Source organism: Enoplosus armatus, chromosome 19 (assembly GCF_043641665.1).
Source record: "Enoplosus armatus isolate fEnoArm2 chromosome 19, fEnoArm2.hap1, whole genome shotgun sequence".
Taxonomy (NCBI): domain Eukaryota; kingdom Metazoa; phylum Chordata; class Actinopteri; order Centrarchiformes; family Enoplosidae; genus Enoplosus; species Enoplosus armatus.
In genome coordinates, this window is record NC_092198.1 from 17,083,334 (window position 1) to 17,104,441 (window position 21,108).

The 21,108-nt window shown below is 42.1% G+C and overlaps 2 protein-coding genes across 2 annotated transcripts in view; one reads left to right on the forward strand and one right to left on the reverse strand.

Moving 5' to 3' along the window:
• Positions 1 to 5,297, forward strand: part of lama2 (laminin, alpha 2) — a 165,018-nt gene extending 159,721 nt beyond the window's left edge. The window contains exons 65-74 of the mRNA XM_070925380.1: positions 1,262 to 1,374; positions 1,749 to 1,842; positions 2,096 to 2,191; positions 2,635 to 2,715; positions 2,807 to 2,884; positions 3,073 to 3,151; positions 3,281 to 3,412; positions 3,624 to 3,754; positions 4,426 to 4,645; positions 4,781 to 5,297. Of these exons, the coding sequence (XP_070781481.1) occupies positions 1,262 to 1,374; positions 1,749 to 1,842; positions 2,096 to 2,191; positions 2,635 to 2,715; positions 2,807 to 2,884; positions 3,073 to 3,151; positions 3,281 to 3,412; positions 3,624 to 3,754; positions 4,426 to 4,645; positions 4,781 to 4,941 (1,185 nt within the window). The 3' untranslated portion in view covers positions 4,942 to 5,297. The remainder of the gene's footprint in view (positions 1 to 1,261; positions 1,375 to 1,748; positions 1,843 to 2,095; positions 2,192 to 2,634; positions 2,716 to 2,806; positions 2,885 to 3,072; positions 3,152 to 3,280; positions 3,413 to 3,623; positions 3,755 to 4,425; positions 4,646 to 4,780) is intronic.
• A 3,270-nt stretch (positions 5,298 to 8,567) lies between these two features.
• rgs6 (regulator of G protein signaling 6) overlaps positions 8,568 to 21,108 on the reverse strand; it is a 71,114-nt gene continuing 58,573 nt past the window's right edge. The window contains exons 8-17 of the mRNA XM_070925393.1: positions 20,817 to 20,898; positions 20,413 to 20,487; positions 19,969 to 20,070; positions 19,549 to 19,610; positions 16,225 to 16,335; positions 15,096 to 15,221; positions 11,988 to 12,174; positions 10,098 to 10,187; positions 9,504 to 9,557; positions 8,568 to 8,618 (exon numbers count right to left, since the gene is read on the reverse strand). Of these exons, the coding sequence (XP_070781494.1) occupies positions 8,568 to 8,618; positions 9,504 to 9,557; positions 10,098 to 10,187; positions 11,988 to 12,174; positions 15,096 to 15,221; positions 16,225 to 16,335; positions 19,549 to 19,610; positions 19,969 to 20,070; positions 20,413 to 20,487; positions 20,817 to 20,898 (940 nt within the window). The remainder of the gene's footprint in view (positions 8,619 to 9,503; positions 9,558 to 10,097; positions 10,188 to 11,987; positions 12,175 to 15,095; positions 15,222 to 16,224; positions 16,336 to 19,548; positions 19,611 to 19,968; positions 20,071 to 20,412; positions 20,488 to 20,816; positions 20,899 to 21,108) is intronic.

The following is a 21,108-nucleotide window of genomic DNA, read 5'->3' on the forward strand; positions in this document are numbered from 1 at the left end:
GAGAGAAGGACATAAAGAACGGCAGGAGTGGGTGATAGAAAAGAAATGGACAGGCTAAGAAACAGGTGAAGGTGGAGGAGATAGGACAGTAACATGTGTAGGAGAGAGGAGAGGAGATGAGATGGTAGGGCAGGAAAGGAAGAAGACGAGAGGAAAAAGATGAAGGGACGATGAGATGGGAGGAGAGGAGATACGGCAAGGTGGAAAAAGTCAGAAAGAGAACACTAAGCAAAGGTGATTAAAAAAAGATAGAGAGCGAATGAGAGGGGAGGGGGCTTAAAGACGGTTGTGGGAGTGGAAAACAGGAGGAAAAGTAGCAGAAATTGGAGTGGAAGACACAATAGGATAGTGGAGGACACAATAGGATAGAAGTACTAGATCAGGAGAGGTGGAGGAGGAGGGAATAATGAACGGTGAGGTGAACAGGACAGGAAAGGAAAGAACTGAAGATTAACAAAAATGTGAGACAGTGAGATGAAAGGAGACGTGAGAATGAGGGAGTGGAGAGGAAAAGAAAGTAGTAGCAGATGGGAGGACAGGAGGAAGACTTGGACAAGGATAATACATATATATGAGGGAGAGGAGGCATAAAGGAATAAAGAAGAGGCAAGTGGAAGAAAGAAAACTGCAGGAGAAAGGAAGTAAAAAGAAAATAGTCATAAAGTAAGATGTCTTTACTTGTATTACAACACTGACACCCTCTGGTCACTGGCTGTTCTGCGCCCTGTAAAATGACATGGGGCACAGTAATACTCCAACACTTTGTTTACCCTGCTGCCAAATATCTGGTTCAGATGAAAAATGAGAATCAAACTGTGGGGAGGGTCCACTGATTTGAAAACAGTGTCAGCCAAATCCACCTTGCCATTATCTGATTTCAGGGGTTGAAGAAGAAAGAAAGATGATTTTACAGATATATGCTTTATCTCACTAGGACCATCTGAAATATTCCGCATGGTAATTTGCACTCATTTGTTTGAAATTAAAACATATACCATTTTTTCATTGCACATCCCAGACCGCACTTACAAATCTACATGAATTCAATCTCCTGTGGACTCTTCATTTATCTGTTTTATATAAAGAACAGTTTGATGACCCATTTTGACTGACCAGCCCTTTAGGTCCCTACAGATCAGAAACCCTATTAGTGTGATTGACGTGTTCTGCTCAGGTGTTAAGGTTCCTGTTGACAAGAGGCAATAGGAGCAGTGCGGCGAAACCCTGTCAGAGTAACTGACATGTTATGTCCAATCTCCAGGATTCATGTGCATCAGCTGTGGCCCCGACAGCGCTCGAGAAGGCCTATCAGTTTGGACTGACCAGGAACAGCCACATGAGCTTTGCTTTTGATGACACTAAAGTCAGAGAGAGGTATGTATTCGGAATAAATAATCACGTTATTGTTTTATTTTGTGGTACTGCCCGTCACCGCAGTGCGCACAATGCTGCTTGTAAGATTCAGATTTGTATTTTAAGGTGGTACACAGTGCAAGTTATAAAGCACCTGCTGAAATTTCCAGCACTGGCACTGCAGCAGCAATGATACATTTTCATCTAAATCAAAATTTCCAAAAATGTAAATATTGCCAAAATGATCTTCATTGTATGCACAGATGGTGAAGTATTCAAATCTTTTACTGCAATATAAAAATACCACATACTGTATTACAATCAGAAGTGAAATCCTATGTAATCATATGTGCTGTGTTTCTACTCTAAGGTTTGTGTTTGTATGTGTGTCTCAGGTTAATATTAGAGTTTGAGCTGAGGACGAAGGAGGAGTCTGGTCTCGTTCTCTACATGGCAAGAATCAACCATGCTGACTTTGTTTCTATCCAGGTATCCATTTGCTGCTCTGACTGTCATTCGATAAGCTTCAAGTTTTTCCCAAAGTTCCAGTTATCTTCAAACGTTTAATTCATGTTGGTCTAGGATAACACAAGTTGCTTCTTTGGGTCTTAAACACAGCCTAGACTCTATTTCACCACCAGAACACGGCAGAAGTTATGACTACTTTATCCAAAAAACAGAAAAATGTGACTGTGGCTGGATTTGTTTGATTAATGCTGTCTCTCTCTGTGTCCTCCTGTAGATCAAGGACGGACAGGTTTGTCTGGGTTATGATCTTGGTCATGGAAACACATCCGGCTGCGTCCCCTTCTCCATCAATGATGGGAACTGGCACAAGGTATAACAGTCTTTCATTCATGCTTTGTGCTAGACAGATTGTCCATTTCTGAATTTATTCGCTATGAAGGAAAAACCTTTAACTGAAATTCATTTATAACACGACAATACTCTTCATTTCTCTGTGTATACATATGAATATACATACTTTAAGATGGTGTTCATTAGATGGTTTAAGATAGTTATTATTTACTGATATTTATAGAGGTTCGATGGCAATTCGGGGCTTCTCTTTAGTTGCGGCAGCTGCTGTTGCTATATACATCAAGTCCTGGAGAGTCGTTTGTCACATTAATGAATACTAAATCTTCATTTCAAGTGACAGCACACGAAGACAACATATAGTCTCTGTTGATACTGTGAAAGGACTGTACTTCTCTGTCTAAATGCCCCCCTGTTCAATGTCGATCCATCTCCTTTCATTCTTTCTTTTTTTCCTCTCAGATTCGTGTGAGTCGTAACAAGCAGAGAGGTCTACTTGTGGTCGATGGGCGATACAGTAAACAGATGATCAGTCCAAAGAAGGTGATGATCCAGTAATAAACATCACATCGTATAGCCGTGCCATAAAGGAGTGTTTTATTGTTGCATTAATGATTCATCTTCTTCTTACCAGGCTGACCTGTTAGACGTGGTGGGAATTCTGCACGTTGGCGGATTACCAAAGAATTACACCTCCAAGAGAATAGGACCGGTAAAAAACAAAAACCACATACATGTCATCCCAGAGTGCCATATTTCTTTTTAGTACTTCAACTAGTTTCAGTTCAATTCATTCACTTTGGTGTGGCTCCAGTGTCAGTCTCTGCTGAACACTGACTGGTGGGTGTTTTTGAATGATTTTGTTGGATGGAACCAAACGTTCTCTTTCTCGAATCCTAGATTCTCTACAGTATCAACGGATGTATCCGTAACTTTAAGATGGTGGGAGGTCCTGTAAGCACTAAAGCAGCTGCTACAGGTAATGAATTTGTATTGTATTTACGATTGCACACGTCACACGCTTGTAACTATCAATAATTGGGTTACAATCATCATTGTTGTTTATCTTAAATATATTTTGATGTTTGTCCTCTTTCCCTTTGCCTAGGTCGCTCTGAGGCCGTCATTGAGGACTTTAAATTGAACATGGCCACGCCCACCGCCAGTCACATGGTAGGAAGATGCTTTGTTGCTACTGAGACAGGCACCTATTTTGAAGGCACTGGCTTCCTGAAAGCAGGTGAGATGAGACACTGACGAGCCACTTGCATGCTGCAGATTATCTGTGAAATCTTGCCAGCATGTTGTGGGTGTCTAACAACACCTTAGCAGCTATGTAACCACCTAACAGTGTCCTACAAACCATTTAGTGTAACAAGTTTTACTCGGGGAGAAAGCACAATTAAATGTTCTTGTTCTAAAGGTGAATAATAATCTCTCTCTCTCTCTAGTGTCTTCTTACAGAGTGGGTCTCGATGTGTCGATAGCATTAGAGTTCAGAACAAGCAGAACCAATGGAGTGCTTTTGGCTATCAGTAACCAAGCCAACGATGGACTGGGACTAGAGATCGTCCAGGGCAAGGTATGTCTTATGTCTGTCTGTTAAATAATAAAGTGCAGAGACTGGAAACGGGTAGCCTGGCTTTATCCAACGGTAACACAATCCCGCTATCAGCACCTCTGAAGCTCACTAATTAACACGTTATAGCTCGTTTGTTTAATCCATAAAAAACTGAAATGTAGAAACAGCAAATTCACCATTTTATGCAGAGTTATGTGCCAAATGTCTTGACTCTGAGCAGTTGCCAGTCAACCAGCAGAGGCTGTGTCTGCTCTTAGCCAAGAAACAGCCCGGCACATAATCCCCCCTCCTAAAATGGCGCGTTATCATTTTTACGCTTAAGGTTTTATGTGGATTAAACAAAGGGATCGTAAGCTGATTTTGTTATGTTGGACAGAGCCAGGTTAGCTGTTTCCCACGCTTTCCATTCTTTGTACTAAGCTAAGCGGCTGCTGGCTGTAGCCTTATGCTGTGTTCTGACTACCGGTGACATGAAGCTGAAACCAATCATATTTATATTTATTTATTTCCGGTCCCCTTCTCTCTCCACACAATTAGCATTAGCAAAATCTAGGTACCGCATATGCTAAAAAACATTGTTTGCAATACGACAGAACAATACAGGTATAAAAATATAGAAATGGATAGCTTGATAATGACAAAAAATGAAATGTTACTCCCCCCCACACTAGCTGCTCTTCCATGTTGACAACGGAGCTGGACGAATCACAGCGGAGCACATGCCTGAGGGGGAGGGCTTCTGTGACGGCCAGTGGCACTCTGTCACTGCCACCAAGCTTCGCCACAGGGTGGAGCTGGTGGTCGACGGGAAGCAGAGCCAAGCAGAGAGTCCTAACGCACGCTCCAACACATGTGACACCAACGACCCCATCTACGTCGGGGGATATCCTGGTAAGACTGCCTTCTAACACACAGGAATTGTAAACTTTTATGGTAAAAACTGATAATACTGTACAGAGAAGTCATAGACGCTGCAGGGGGGGGGGTAGCCAATTGTGGACTGTGTAACTGTTTTATTTCTCTTAGATGGAGTTCGTCAGGCAGCTCTCTCCACCAGCACTTCCTTCAGAGGTTGTTTGAGGAACCTGAAGATCACCAAGGCTTCTAAGACCATGGATGTGCAGTTCAACAAGGCTCTGGAGATTAAAGGAGTGCAGCCTCTCTCCTGTCCTGCTGTAGCTGCCTAACAGAGTACCACAGAGCTTGCACTTCTCCAAGGAGCTACATAGGGCACAATGTTTGTATAACAATAACGTAAAGGCATCCCACTTGTTGACTAGAACCTGTATAGCATGTACCTACCTGTGGTAAAATACAAGCACACTGTTCGCAGAAAGACACATGGTGCAGTTTTCGAAGTGTAATAGGCTTGTCACGCTGCATGTTCTCAGTCCAGGGCTATCCTTAGCTCTGGGCTAACTTACTCACCTGCCGTGTTTAGTTCATTTTCAGCAAACTCAGGGCTAAAGGCGCTCCAGAGAAAACCACTCAAACTTCACGTACAGTGTAAGGCTCTGGTCAATAAATCTATAATGGCTACAAATCGAGGTCTCATAGTTTGTCCACTATTTTTTACGGGAAAGAAGGTATTAGTATTAAGTGGTTACAGGTGCTCACAGTATTGAAGCTAATTATATTTTGGGATAAGTGTGATATTGTGAACAATAGGCGTTTTCAGACCAAACAGTTCTAGGAACTCCCCTGAGAACTGCATAACTTTAAGGGCTTACAACTGTACATTTATCCATTTTTTAAGGCTAGCGTTTACAGGGCTAACATTTTACACAGGTTTTTAAAGATGGCGGTTGTCGGTGCTGCATTGGCTCGTGTGTTCGACCAATCATCATACACTTCTGTCACTTAAGGTTCCTCCTGTGCAGGGAGAGTACCTCCTCTAAAGGAGGATCATGAAAAAGTCCCTCGGGTCTGAAAAGGCCTATTAAATCACCTTTGTTTTTCAGTGAAGTTCCTCTTGCAGAGGTAGAACATACAGTATGTTGTCATTGTCATGTCATTTATATTATTCTACCTCGGTTACACAAACTTCTCTGGATAAGAATGCAAATTACAGCTTATATCTGTATATACATTGTTTAAATATTGTCTACGTTTATCCTTCATAAACCTTGTTCCCTGAGAATTGGTTGAGAGAGTTTGAATCATTTCTCTATTGTGATTCACGTTTTTCAGAAAGGAATAGTTTCCACAGAAATCAACATTTTTATAGTCATTACCTTTTCAGCCCTTTGTACAGCAACCAAGGCGGCCAGTGAGGAAATCTTTAGACTTCTAAAAATGACAAAAAAACAATAGTTTACACCTCCAATGGCTCTAAAGCCAGAAGAGCTTTGGTCCAGATGTCCAGTATTACCTAATTATCTCAGCAACGACATGTAGGACTTACTTGATTAACCCAATGACACGAATAGAAGTAGTAAACTTGTTTGCTTGTTGTGGAGCTTAATACAGTAGAAACGAAGCCCGTTCATATCTGTATGCTATATTGACCTTTTAACTTTACTGACGCTTCAGCAGGCATAATGGTGAGTAGATGATGAGAGCCATTTTTTGGGTGCAAATATTCCTTTAACATTGCACACCTAATCAATTGATTTGATTGATATAATGGGACATTTTCACACACAAGCTGCAGCTTGTATTACTTCTTAGTCATGTTGAGATATCAAATTGAAGGTACAAGGTTTCTGCAGGACACTAATGTATGTTCTGCATGGTGTGGCTGAAAATGCTTCAGCAGCTGTTTCTGAAATATATTCTTGGTAGCATCACACAGGTTGTCCTGTCCTTCTTTAAACTGCAGAATATGATGATTAGACTAATTAAAGAGAAGTCTCTGACTTCTGAACCATGAGGATGTGTCAGGACCTCGTGTGGAATCGCTCCTTTTTAGAATTAAATATTAGTTTGACACATTTTCTAGTTAAAATATTAACCATACTGATTTATAAGATTAAGATTGAAACGAAGCCTGAAAAAACCCTGGTGTTGCTTCTTACTGAAACTCCACCAGGTGGTGCTACTGCACTTCACAGCTACTACGACAGAGAGCCTGCATCCTGTTAAAAAGCTCTGTGCGTTATTGGATTATTGTCCACTGCTGGATTTGCTTCATTTCAAGTCATTTTCATTGTGTCCAATAATTTACAATAACTCTCAAGTCTTAGACCACATTCAAACTAATTACTCGTTTGGGACAGGGGTGATAAAATTAAATGACTAATTGTTAAAGTACTATCAAAGTTAATTTGATCATTTATAATTGCATCCTGATTTGATTCAATGTTATTTCTGTATACTGTGTCCCTGTTACCACGAGACAAGAATTAAGATTTAGACACATTTACCAGCACTTACTCTCCAAATGCACTAGAGGGCGATGTGTAACCAAAGCACAAAGGTGTACCTGATTGATGGAACTGCATTCAAAGCTTGAAAGCTGGTGTCCGGCTTCATTACAGGATCGCTCTGGAAACTTGTCCCCACTTCGTGTGACGTGAAGGTGACTTTCTTTGCGGCTCCTGGAGGAATTAACGGACACGTAAGAAATAATGGGCCAAATCGCTCTCTTCATTGTGCATTCCTCTTTTATTATCGTGGTCCTCTTTACATAAGGTGAAGAATGGGTCGAGGTCAGCCCACTAAACCTTGTTGTGGCTGCCTGAAGTGGAATGTTCAGAAGAAGACAGTAAAGCCCAACATCATATCAGCTCACTCGGTTAAGGTCATACACCTGTTTTTTGCAAAAGGATCAACCTTAACAAGATCACACCTCTGTCTGCTCAGTGCGGTGGTTACAAGGCTTTGACAAATGCTTGCTGAGGGTAGACAATTACAGTGGCAGTGGTAAATTAAACGTTTCGTTTTGTGAGATCATCTAAGAAATACAAATAGAACAGACCTTTTGTTGTCTGTTGATGACTATTGTGTCTTTTCAGCCATTGAAAAACAAACGCTATTGCTCCCAGAAATTAAACAATATTACCTGTTTAATTACCTGTTTTCCAGGAATGACCTACTGTACCAGAGCAGGTCAAGGTGTTTAGAGGAGAAACTATACAAGTTGTCATCTGTAGTTTTAATCAGTCTGTAATGAGCATAAAAGCAGACATTAGTTTATATGATAATTGTATGAAATGTAAACACACATTATAACCAACTGAACCACTTTCGGACACACAGAGGTTGTTAATCTTGTGTTAATGTGTCGTCCCACATTAGTAGATTGATCCAACAGCTCTTTTGTACCACTCCACGTGTTCCTCCGACTGCCATCAGTGTGAAGATTGAGCAGACGTTCACTGTGAACCCTCTTCATCCGAGTGAATGGCGTGAGATAAAACAGCTAGCTACAGCATTAATCTAAGTCTCATTTTGACGGCATTCAAGCATTCCGTGTTTATATCGCTGAAAGTAAAGCGGCAGCCTCTTCAGCTACCATGTTAACATGAGTGTAGATAGTAGAGAAAAACAACAAGAGACAAACGGCGAAGCCCGGCGTGGCGCAGGCTTTTGAGTAGAAACCCCCTAAGAAGAGTAGCATTGTTTGTCCTCTACGCTGTGACAGCACTGTCCTGGTGTCAGGTCTGGTGACTTATTGCATGATGTCGGTCCTCTTGAACTGATCTGAGGTGATTTTCAAAACGTGGTGGCTGGTCCAGTCCAGGCTCGTTTGTGGCGCCCTCAACCGCCTCCCACAGCCACACCCAAACACCCCAGGGTCCTTTTCCACCTGCTCCCCAGTTGTAAGCAGCTCTTCTGGGTAAGGTTCCTCCTACTCTTGATCCAGGCCTTGTCAGGACGACTGCATGAGGCCCGTCAGTCGTTTGCCCGTCAGTGACTTGCCCTGGTAGGAAAACCGAGAGAGCAAAGGAGGTGAGGGTGACGGCTGTCAGAGTGCCATCAAGTTAAAAGCTTTCCTGAGGATCTGGAAAGAGCGGTGTGGGCGGGAAACGTGAACGAAAAGACAGACTGGTCTGCAAAAAATATATCAACGCTCGAAGTAGTGATGGATGGCTAGTGGACATTAACAAATGAATAAAGAAAGCCGTGACAAGGAAATACCATTGTGGACTAACATGTATTTATTGATTCTTCTGCTTCATGCCCATCATGTGTCTGTGGGAGAGATGCTAAGGCTTCAGGTGTTGGTTTGAAAGAAATAATAGCTGTCACTGTTTCATGAATCATAGTGCAGGCAGCAAACAAATCTCCCCACACAGAAACTACATGAATGGAAAAACCCTCCTTTTATACATTTATCCTGCATCTGCTCTTCAGTATTCCTGCAAGCAATTCTTTGATCGTGGTTATAAAGCCGGACAAATTAATTTGTGCAAATTAGCAACTTGTTCCCCTCAGTCAACTAATCACCAGACCATTCCATGAAGCCGATATTAAGAGAAAGAACATGTCCCCTCAGGGAAAGGAGCCAAAGTGCATTAGTTTGAATTACTGGCAATAGTTACATTAAGAGTTCTGCAAGTGCAAATTGATCCTGTAGCTTTCATGATTATAACAGTGGGCAAAAATAGTACTTCATGATTAATACACCAATAAAGAATCAGTCTGATACTCTCTCGTACGGTGGTAATAAATTCTTCTCCGCCGAGTCACTGTAATCTGTCTTTCTTCCTGCTGGGATATGATTCTGCAGTGGTTCGTAACACAGCTCATTATACTTTAATGAATGCAGTTTAAGAGTTAAAAGCTGAGGCGACGGGACACTCACCACACTGCGAGTGAACTTCTCCAGGGAGGTGCGTCGCCCCTGCTCCGTTTCAGGCTGGAGAGTCCAAAAAAAAAAAGGAGGGGGGGGGGGGGGGGGGGGTTCAACATGTCAGTGTTCAAAGCAGGTATATTTGCATACGTCTCACTCACTTCAACAAATCTGTTCACATTTAAGAGTCAGCACACCACAACGACAGACTTCAGTTCTGTGTAATCTTTGTGGAAAATGTAGTGTTCAATTTTCCATTGGAAAAGTTGCCAAAGCAATCAAATTAATGCAAAAATCATGAATGTTGAGCTGCATTTAGTGTGTCATTATTATATACGGTGGTGTTCTCTCAGCACCTCCAACTTTGATTGCTTTTCCATGTCCCTGCTTCGTGGCCAGATGCCACATCTTACAGTAAAGCGAGAAAATGTTGGGGTTATTGTCATAATTTGAGGGGAATCAGCCCTTTAAGTCGTCTCATTGATGACCCTTTACAAAGTGGCCTTGGTGTGTACACTTCAGTTCCTGCACTGGCAATCATACAATTAGTTTATACAACACATGTACACAGAAACGGACCCTGGGGATGATGGACACCACACTTACTTTCTTCCTCGCCATCAGCAGGTCCTGGTACACGTTGGAGCGCAGGAAGCGGGTGTAGCTGTCACTTTTCATCAGCTTGTAGATGTGGTCCTGAATGGAGACAGAGACAGAGAAGACACATGGGTGTAAATGTTTGCCAGAGCAAAGAGGAGGATAATATATATATATATATATATATATATATATATATATATGGTTCTGTGCTAATGATGTACAAGGCTCGCAAACTCAAGTCAGTGTAAACTAAGCGAGACAGTCACTGAGGGAGAAAGATGGTTGTAGAGAAATCTTTTTTTTTTTTTTTTTTTTTTTAACTCTTCCCTTTCAAGCCTGGAACAGGAGAGGAAATTTGATGGACACCGCCCAACCCCCAACACTTCTCCCCACCGACCTTATCTACCTCCCAGCGAGGCGCATTCTCTCGAAATCACTCCACACTATAAACACAGTCGTTGATATTGGTGAAGCGTGTAAGGCAGACGAATGGGGCAGATAGCAGTGTGGGACAGAGTTTGTGAAGAGGCAACGCTGACACTGATCACCTGAACAGATTAAAAGAGTGATATATCCCTTCTGAACGCTGCCCCCCTCTTATACGCTGGCCTCGGTAAGAAAGGTTGCCCTTATAGTCCCACATTTTGAGGTAATACGCTTATTTGCTTTGTTGCTGAGAGTTGAACGACAACATTGATGCCACTCTCCAATGTTTGTATGTTAAATAAGTTGCTACAGCCAGCAGCTAATCGGCCATGAAATAGTCCGGCACCCCCAGGTAGGGTTTCCCCTGTGTCCAGTCTTCATGCTGTGCTATGCTAAGCTAACCAGCTGCTGACTATAGCTTCATATTGGCCACATGCAGATGTGAGTGGTCTCCATCTATCTCTCAGCAATAGGCATTTAAAAAAGGGAAGAAAAAATAAGTTTGTATCCTTTTGATTAGTGTTTTAATATCTAATACCGTATTTCTTATCAGTTTCTTTATGTATATATATATATTTTTTTTTTTTAATGTCTAGCTTCCAAGCTTGCAAGCCTTCTTCTAACTTCTGGGCCGTACATACTGTTGTCTACAGCGTTTAAAAGTACGACCAACCAACTTTTAACCAACTAATAAGTGATACTGTAACCCCCCCCCCGCAACGCAGCACAAGATAAGTGGGTATAGATAATGGATGGATAGATATTATGGACATGAAGTGAGGACAGTTAAGTGGCTTGTATAATATGATGGCCAATTACTCATTATCTTATAAAGGAGGAGATGTGAATGGATGTCTATGACTGCAACTGGATGTCTATTCATTCACTCGGACATTTTGAACTAGAAAAATGCTCTGATCGGCCGGCAAAATGTCTGCAGAGGTTCTCTCTTTAGCCAGTGTATTCTGTGCATTAAAAGGCAGCGGGTGTATTATTTATGTATATTATTGAATTTCAGTTTAGCCCGACAGGTTAACCTTTCAGCTGACAGGTAGGAATGAGGAGGTTTGGCTGTTCGCTGCATGGCATTTTAAGTACATGGATTATTGTCTCGCTCGCTCTTTTGAAGGTAATGTAGAAATGTGTGTCAGTTGTAGATATTGTTATGGCTGTGTGTGGGTGAGGGAGTTAATGAGGTTTTAAAGGTATTTTAGTCACTTTTTACTGTGAAGTGTTTCATTAAAAGTGGGAATGCTCAGGCTGGAGTCCCTGTAGGGTTTTACATGGGGTCCACAGCAAAATGAGGAATATTTTAATATCATTGTTATTGCACTACCGTAGAGGCCTGAAAAATGAGTTCCACATCTAATTTAGAGTATTAATAACTTCAAAAGGAGGAGAAAAACATCTACCAATGGGAAACATTTGCCTTCCTTTTCCCTCTTCTTCCTGTCTCTTGTGCTTTCTCACCTGTGCGTCCTCATAGCTGTATCGTCCGGGGTCTTTCAGGTTCTGGCTCGTGCGTTCGTAGCTGTGGGAGTCCAAGTTGATGGAGCTGGGTGCTCCCTCCGCCAGGAACTCCGCCCAAATGTCCTGCGCCCTCTGTGCCACGTCCTGCTGGGGCATCCTCTTCAGGTCCTGCACCGCCAACCAGAAACTGCAGTACAAATCAAATTCACCTCCGATTGTTATTCGACTTGAAGAGAGTCTAAGCAACCTGATCATCATGCCAAACAATTCACAGAATGGACCCGTCTGTGGTCATTTATCTGTGAGAGATTGAGCACCTCCGCGCAGCAGAAATGAATATCTTTTATCTTTTAAGAGTACAAAACATATTTTTTCTTACAAATGAACCAACGATCTGAGTGTAGGGTAGGATCATTTCACCTGTTTCCACAGAAAATAAGCTTTGCTTTAGAGGTCCCAGTAATTAAGTAGGTTTTTTTTGGTACATGTGAAATTGTAAACCAGTTTACGCCTTAAACATGAGACGATTGCGTCTTATAAAACTTATAAAACAATTGAAACCCAAATAATAAGTGGAATTATCTTGCTCTCTCCATTGTAATCATTTGAAGACATTATTTCAAGATTTAGCATGAGAACAAGCAGTAGTGGGATTTAAAAAACATGCACAGTAACTATCTAGTGCACAAGACAGAAAATGTAAAAGTAAATAAAAGGGAGAGAAATACAACACATCTCCAATGGTGCAAGCAGCTGCAGAGCCTGCAGGCCAACATCAGGGTGTGTGAAGGATTCAGAGAAATCTAAAGCTAAAGTTTTTACAATTTACATTTCAACTTCACATGGCTCATACTGTGAGTCTGAAACTCTTCAAAGACATCAGGTGTGAAACCTGCGAGAAAAAAAAGCCACATTTAACATTTTAAGGAATTCACCGTGTTTTTCAGACTTTGAGACTGGTAAATATCCAGTATAAGACAGCAGATATGCAGGGAAGACGGCCTCCAACTGTGTTAAACACCAGAGGCAGCAGAGAGCCACAGACTGACTGCCTCCAATATCAGTTTGTATCTATATTGATCTGTGGACTGGTTCAACAATATAGAGAGAAACACCTCCGGGTCTGCCTCTCTCTCTCTCTCTCTCTGTTCCTCACTCAGTGTCACTCGCTCCCTCAGTGGTGCTCTTCCAAAAGTTCCCTCATAAAAGCAAATGCAATTAAAAGTCCAGAAAAAGAGGAACAAGAGACGGGGGGGCTGGTGGGATAGCCGAGAGGTTCGCGGTGATGAGTGTGTATGCTCGCTCGCTCGCTCTCTCTCATCTCCCTCTGTAGCTCAGAGGTATCAACAACCTCCATATTGTCTCTCACAGTTCATTCCCACACTCTATGATTCCTAACAGGTCTTTCTCTCTCTGGGTTTTAGTGAAGCTCACTCTCCCCCTCACTCACGTACACACCCACTTATTGCTGTTCTGCTGCATGAAGGGCCGAAACACGATGTACTCCATGAATCTGTGCGTCTAAATGAAGGATGGATTTAATATTTGTACTGCAAATCCATAAACAACATTTCTGTGAAATCAACAACCTCGTTAAATTACAAGAAAAACACACTTGCACATTAGTACACACACACACACACACACACACTTAGTTTAAGGGATATGGGAGATAGGCCATGTTGTTGTTGTTGTTTGCTACCTGTATGTTATCTTTGGATGCTGGATGTGTATGAAAGTGTGTGAGTGTGTTGCAACTGTAAAATAAGGAGAAGATGATGGTGAAAGGATGGACGGGTGGATGGTTACAGGTCCAAATCTGAGACAAAACTCCAAAGCAATTTTGCAAAAATTCAAGCAGATTCTAGTATTGACTGCCCGTACAGAAGAGATGCCATCTTGCTGGCTACACGACACTAGCGACAGCAAGCGTCGAGGATATCAGCCAATCGATTTTTATCCATTTGTCAAATATTAATGCTGTGACTGTGTCTTTGGGAAGAACAGCCGTGAGCAGTGACTGCACAGAAGTGTTGGGTGGATGGGTAAACTGTTGTTTGTCAAGAAATAGTTAAGAGCATGTGTGTGTGGATTAAACAAACAAGATACAAGCTCTAGCGGTGTTGGTAGGTGTATTATTGACCTTTGGAGAGAGCCATGCGAGCAGTCTTTATGCTAAGCTAGGCTAATTGCAGCCTGGCTCCAGCTCCATGTCTAACACACAGACGTGAGAGTTGTTATTGTGAATGTGTGTTACCAAAATGTCAAACTAACACTTCACCTTCACATCTTTATGCATACACACCACCACACTTAATCTAATATTGATATTACGTTGATCATATTCTAGGTATTGATATAGCTCTTTATTTCTATTATTTCTCAACAGGAATCAGTGTCAAGTTTGATTTTATCTGATCATTTTTTTCACACTGTTGCTGTGAATATTTACACCTTGTACATTTGTTCTTAGTGATAAAATCCTTTCAGAGAAACCGATGTCTCAGATGTATCTTGCTGAGCAAAACTCAGAAAGTGATTATACTTCCAAGTGCAAAGATAATCTGTGTAACAATGCAGCTCGACAGGATGCTTTTTTCCCCCACTCCTTTTCTCCTTAAAGTTTTGTTTTGAAGTTTGTCTTTATGACATTTAGATTTCTGTGAGTGGCGCTCTTTTCTTTGTGTGTTCAAGGTACAGATCTCCAGCTCCTCCCAAACAACACACTTTGTTTCTTCCCGTGTTTGCAGAGTGCAAGTGGGTTGAAATAGTAGGTTGGAACAAAAGGGATGCCAAAGAGTAATGTGTGTTTTCTGGCTATTTTCAGAGCGGTGAAAGCTTTTGAATAGCTCCTCACAATGTCACAAAAAGTGCTGCTGTACAGCTTTAAAGTCACACAGAACCATGTGTCAGTGAGTTGAATTTTTCTAATGCTTTCTTCCATTTATTCACAACACTAAATGTAAAATGGACCACCACTGAGCACCACATGCTTTCTCTCTCTCGCTGGAGCGCAGCATGTTTTGGAACAGCAAGTGTTTTCATGGACTGGCAAAAAAAATCACCATAACTGGTGGAGACGATTGGTGAAGCGTCTTGTGTGCTCACCGCAAGTTTTCTGAGCTGAACTCCGACTCCAGGAACTTGAGGAAGAGCTCCTGTCCTGCTGGGTCCTTCAGGGCCTCCTCCAGAGAGAAACCCCACTTCTTCACCCGCTGCTGACTGGGCTCCTTACTGGGAGAGATGGGAGAGGACGGAGGGAGGGAGAGAGATAGTATAAAGGTTCTGCAGGGAGGAGAAATGCTCAGTGTGGGATATATGAATCGGAAAGGATAAGACATTAAAACCTAAATCTGATTGGTCTCTGAGACGTCTTAAAAAGGCTGATGTTGATGTGATATTAGTGTCTGGAAAGCTGCGCATTAAGACGGCGTTCCTCTGGAATCCGATCACTCCTATCCTGCAATTAATCAATTCAGCTCAATTGTTGAGCTACATTAGGCTCAATGATTATACGTCTGCTCTAATTAATTCCAGCATAATTCAGGCAGGCCAGGAGTGCAGAGCATAGTGCAACTTGTTGAGAGCTGTGACCGCACTCTCCAAGAGGTAATACATCAGTATATTACCTTCATATCGCTGGAAAACATTTCAGTAATTTGACGTTGTCCAATATTTGTCTGTAACACATAAACTGAGGTGGATTATTTGATTTGGATCGATTGAGTGAAAGTTCCGTCACTACAATCACTCAAAGTAATGACCTATAAACATCCTGCGCTGGACTCAGAACTGCTGTTAAATCACTGTTGATTCTACAGCAGTGATGTTTTATCGTGTGTCGGTTCAATATAAGATTTCTACAATGTTTGTAATCGTAAGGTTTGTATGCAAAAACAGGTTGAAATATTCTTTTCACAGATGGCGCCTTTTCCGCACAATCTTCTTCCCTGTCGAAAGCCGGTGCCCGCATTACAGTCCGAAAGTGTTGATTACGTTCTGTGAAATGTTTGTCTTTCCACAACGAAGAGACTTAATGCAGCGCCTTGTAAAGAAATCTTCTCCAGCAGACCCTCAAGCATTTTGTTGTGTTGTTATTTTGCCCCAAGCTCCCAGACACTTGCCAACGACTTTATGATTGATAGCAAAAGCAGGTGAAGCAGTGTGATAATTCATTCAGTAGTTTTTACATGAAATGAAGAGGAAATGCTCGCTGGCCGTGACAGTGGATTCGTACCTGGCCTCCAGATCCCAGAGGGAGGGATCATCAGTGGTCCATGGGTTGGACGGTTCCGGTGCCGTCACAAACGGGTCGTACTCCATGAACTGCTCAGTGTAGCTTATCAGACTGACACACAACACACAACACACAACACACACACACACACACACACACACACACACACACACACACACACACACACACACACAACACACACACACACACACGGGGGATAAAGGACAGAGGAGGTTGAGGGCAAAGTTGGTTTAATTTGTTCGATGAGATCAATATTTCGCCTGTTTACCTGATAATTGGGACTTTTCAGAAGTAAATTGAGTAAATAATGAAAAAAAGAAATCGTTAAGCGGGAACATCTGTTCTGATCAAGATCACCAAAAGCTCAGATGTGGACCTCCTACTTCTCTTTGGTGGTCTGAGATAAATTAGAACTGAGAGACGTAGCGAAGCAGAAAGTGCATCAACAGCAGCAGGAAATGATTTACTGCTCACGGTTTAAACAATAACTCAAGAAGGTATGAAGACAGAATGTGGTTTCTCTGCTCCACCACGTTTGCCACTGTAGAATCTCTGCATAACATGCAGTATCTGTACTGCAGCTATAACATTTTTGAGCACTAACAAGCTTTTATAACAATAAATGTATATTATAAATCAACTGATTGTGCCAGTTCATAACTAACATCTTCAAGTTATTTAAAGAACCAAATGTAAATCTGCTCAACTCCTCCTCTGAGACAGGGAGTAACATAACCCTGCAATGCATAAAGTAAAAACCAGGACCAGGTGGAAGGAGTTCAGTACAGTGGTGCTTCATATTTAAACTAGATTATACCTTCTAATTATGATGACCTTTGATTCATACGTTATTGCACAAGGGCTTTAATTCAGGCCTGTAGAGCTTGTAAACTAACAAACACCCAATTCTATATGACACTGTTAGCAATAGAAACAACCAAGAAACTAAACTACAACCAACATTGAATTAAATAAAGGATGTCGGATAAAGACCATGGATGACACACATACATACAGAGTGGACATGTAATGTTAGATCAAACGCTTGTAAAGATGTATGCAGAGTACAGCATGACACAGCCATGCACAAGGCTACGAAGAAAATCAGCACCAGCGACAGCATGAACACAATCCATTACAACCAGCGCTCTTTTCATACATTTAGTAGCAAGAAAGTCATTTTGTGAGCACAAACATTTTTTTTTTTGCTTTAATCACAGAGCCAGTGAAGATTTAAGAGCGTCTAGAAACAGGTGAATAAGCCCAAAAAAGGACAGAATTATGAGCAAAAGAAATTCTGAGGAAATTATGTCACTAGATTTAGACAACAAGTAAGACTATTTCTGCTCACCATCTCCAAAGCTTTGCACTTTGGTAGTCTGTATCCCTAGCATGAAACCTCCAACTCAAAGAAGAGTAAAAATCTATCTAACTGGAAGTGAAGCGTCCTTCTGTGAGAGCCCATCTTCTCACATCTATCAGCTGTTTTTTATTTGCTCAGATGTGGGACATGATAAAAGCAGTTTCCGTTGTATTGTACACACTGTTGAGGCCCACATGTTAGGAAGTGGTTCAGTTAACACATTTATCATATATTTTGTTCGGCAATTATCTTCTTTCAGCAGCAGCTCAATCTTACTGTAACAGCTGGATCCGAAAACATCCCAACCCACAGGAGTGTCATGTGCTTACTGACCCACAAAGTGATTATATCTGAGAAATTATCCCTAATGTGAAGTGATTAAATAAATCTACTAGTTGTTTTTGAATGTTATCTTCCAGCATGATTGATGTTGTTTGTCATGTTGGTTCTTGCACTGTTTGGACAAATGCCCCAAACTATCCGCTCTGTGGAGCACCAATTAAACTCAGCTCGGGTGGTTAAAGGGGGGGGGGGGGTCAGAGCAGAGCAGCAGAGCAGCGCAGCAGCCAGCAGTAATCACAGTTTTCTGCTCTGCTGGGGACGTAATGGCTGTCCTGACTGACTGGGCAACAGTCAGGCAAGCGAACGCAGGAGTGTGTCTGCCACACAGAAAGATACAGATACAGTACATGCACACATATGCTACACAGAAGTTGGACAAAGTAACGGGAACGCCTGCACAGCTTAATGCAATAAGCCGACGATAAATCCAACATTTGTGAAGCTTTCAATATTTGCTTTGATGCCGTGTCATGGCAACCTGAAGCCCTATCTGCAGCATCTCTTTCTTTCTTGCTATAGAGACTCATCCTGTCTTTAGACCCTCTCCTTTTACCCGTATACAGTCTTATCCTGCAGATCTAAATATACACCCCCTCCTCATATCATATTCTATAGATCTAAACAACGGGGCCCCTCCGGTAACACTTATGAAGAGGGCCTCATGGAGGTGAGGTTACGTAAGGAGTCCTATTGGAAGAACCATGAGGATACAAAGGCACAAATAGTAGTATACAGTATATCCATCGCTCTAAAATAGGTTTTAGGAGTGTAGAAGCAGGAGTTACTTGATAAGATGGAGGTTTTTGCAGTGCCCATAGAGCATTTCTGGATCTTCTAACGTAATCCTAGTGGCTGGATCCCATTTTAAAGCATTAGGTTAGGTGAGGCAACCCTTACTGTTCTCTTTTCCGTGGGCAGCCACATTGATGAGAGTGACATACGCTAGCCTGCACCTTGCCTTTGGACCCCTAACCGATGTGGGGGAAGCACAGAAATCCAGGGACAAGCCTCCTTAACCTGTGACCCCAACCCAAATTCATTACCGAACCAAAACAAGCCCTTTTCATGCTTACAGTCTACTTCCAAATGCCAATCTGAAAACCCCCCACAACTTCAGATGTGGTGTCAAAACCAAATTACCTCCATCTGCCACTGCTCTAGTGCAGATACAATAAAGAGGAAGTCAGCAGAGCACAGGTTTGTCTGTTTATGGATGGTCAGAGAGAGCACAGCAGATGGGAAAGCAGGCAGGCGGCCACTTTATGAGAAAAGCTGGTGTCTCCTTCTCAAGTGAGTAAGTGAGTAAAGCGTTATTTATATAGCACTTTTAAAAACGCAGTCAGTGCCTCACACACACGTGAAAATAGAAAAAATGAATCAGAATGTAAAACAGCACAATAAGAGAGAGACCAAACTAAAACGAACCACAACACGAGGCAGGGAGGGAGATCTATAAAAAGGCCTGCATAATAAGATGGGCTTCAGAAGCCGCTAAAAACAGTCCAAAGATTATGTCAGCCAACACAATGTGTAGACTGAAAAGATAAAGATTAGACATGTAGTATTTTTAGCGCAGCCGTGACGTGAGTTTCCTGTACCTGTCAGCGACTTTAGACATCTTCAGACAGTGACGATCCAGCTGGGTGTTCAGGAAAATGATCTGAAAGAGGAGACGACAGGTTTTGTTCATGCTGTTTTTGTGAGAGAACAACAAAAAGTACCTCTGTATTGCCGTAATAAACAAACAAGTTTGAGTTGGTTGCAGCCTCAGTGGTAATGTTAGTGCTACTGCTTCTCATTATTAACACCTGTTTTCCCATAAAGACAGTTGCATCCTGTTATTTTTCTCTCTGCCATTGTTGGCTTGTGGTGTGAATCAATCTCCTTTTTGTGCTAGAAAGCAATACAGCAGAGCTCCTGCAGAATTTGACCTGGCAGCACAAAGTGTGAAATGCCGTGTGGAGGCCCGTCAGTCTTCTCTGCGCTGAAATGAAATGCTGGTGGAGTGAACGATATACCTCTTTCTCCACATCCTCCTTGGTGCCTTTCCTGCAGTGGTGTGAGGGAGTATGTATGGGACTCTGAGACTGCGTTCCCTCCTCCGCCAAACCATACACTGACTGGGCAGTTTGAACACGAGGATGGAGGAGAAGTGGGAGAGATAACGGAGAGATAGAACTTATTAATTTTCTCGCAGCGTAGATAAGGCATGAAAACGGCTGCCGAGGAAGCCACGGTGCACTGTGTTGTAAAACTAAAAGGGATAACGTTTCAGTAATTCAAAAAGGATGCATGAAAGTAAATCTCATTAAGGAAACAGTGTTATGATTATAATAATAATAATCATATGATTAAGTCAGTATTTCTCCATGTCTACATTTGTTGTAAACAGAGACCAGTAACTGAAGGATTAATAAAACTGCTTTCAAAACCTTGGACGACGTTGTCATTGGAGCTTATACCTTCTTAACTCGGTGAGGGTTCTTCATGCGTCTACATTTCCTGATGTCCATCTCTGTCGTGTTAACACATCCAGGCTGGAGAAAACGCAAGCAAAAAACAAAACGTTACTACAGTAAACAGTAAAATTCATTTACCCGTTCTGTGAACTTGGACATTTGTAAAGTATAGTTGTAGTATATAGTAGTTCCTGTATGCTGCTGTAACAATGCAGATTTCCCAGCTGAGGGATTAATAAAGGATTATCTCATCTTATCTTAGCCAACACTGGTGATTTTAAGTCTTACATTTCAGGTATTTCTGCTATTTTACAGCAAACCCGAGAGAGCTGTGGAGGGATAGAAAAGAGAGAGAGTGGAAGATGAGGTAGGCGGCTACAACCTCACATGCACAGACAGAGGCTTACCACAGGTCTGTGGACGTCCCAGAAGGCTCTCTCCTGGCTGTCAAGGATCTTCCTCTCAGTTTTATCCTTTTTCCTGTCGATCCTGCAGATGAGATCAGTCAGTGTGAGAAACGCAGCATACAGCTTTCCCGGCATCAGCAGTAGATGTGGCAGTTGAGGAAGGATAAGAAGGGGAGAGCGATAGGCTGGAGATTATAAAGTCTGTATGTTTTTTAACAATATTGAAGCTCATGTGCTCAAAGGTTTGGTCCCTGTGCCCGTCACACTGCTGCGCTCCTGTCCTCGCAGAGAG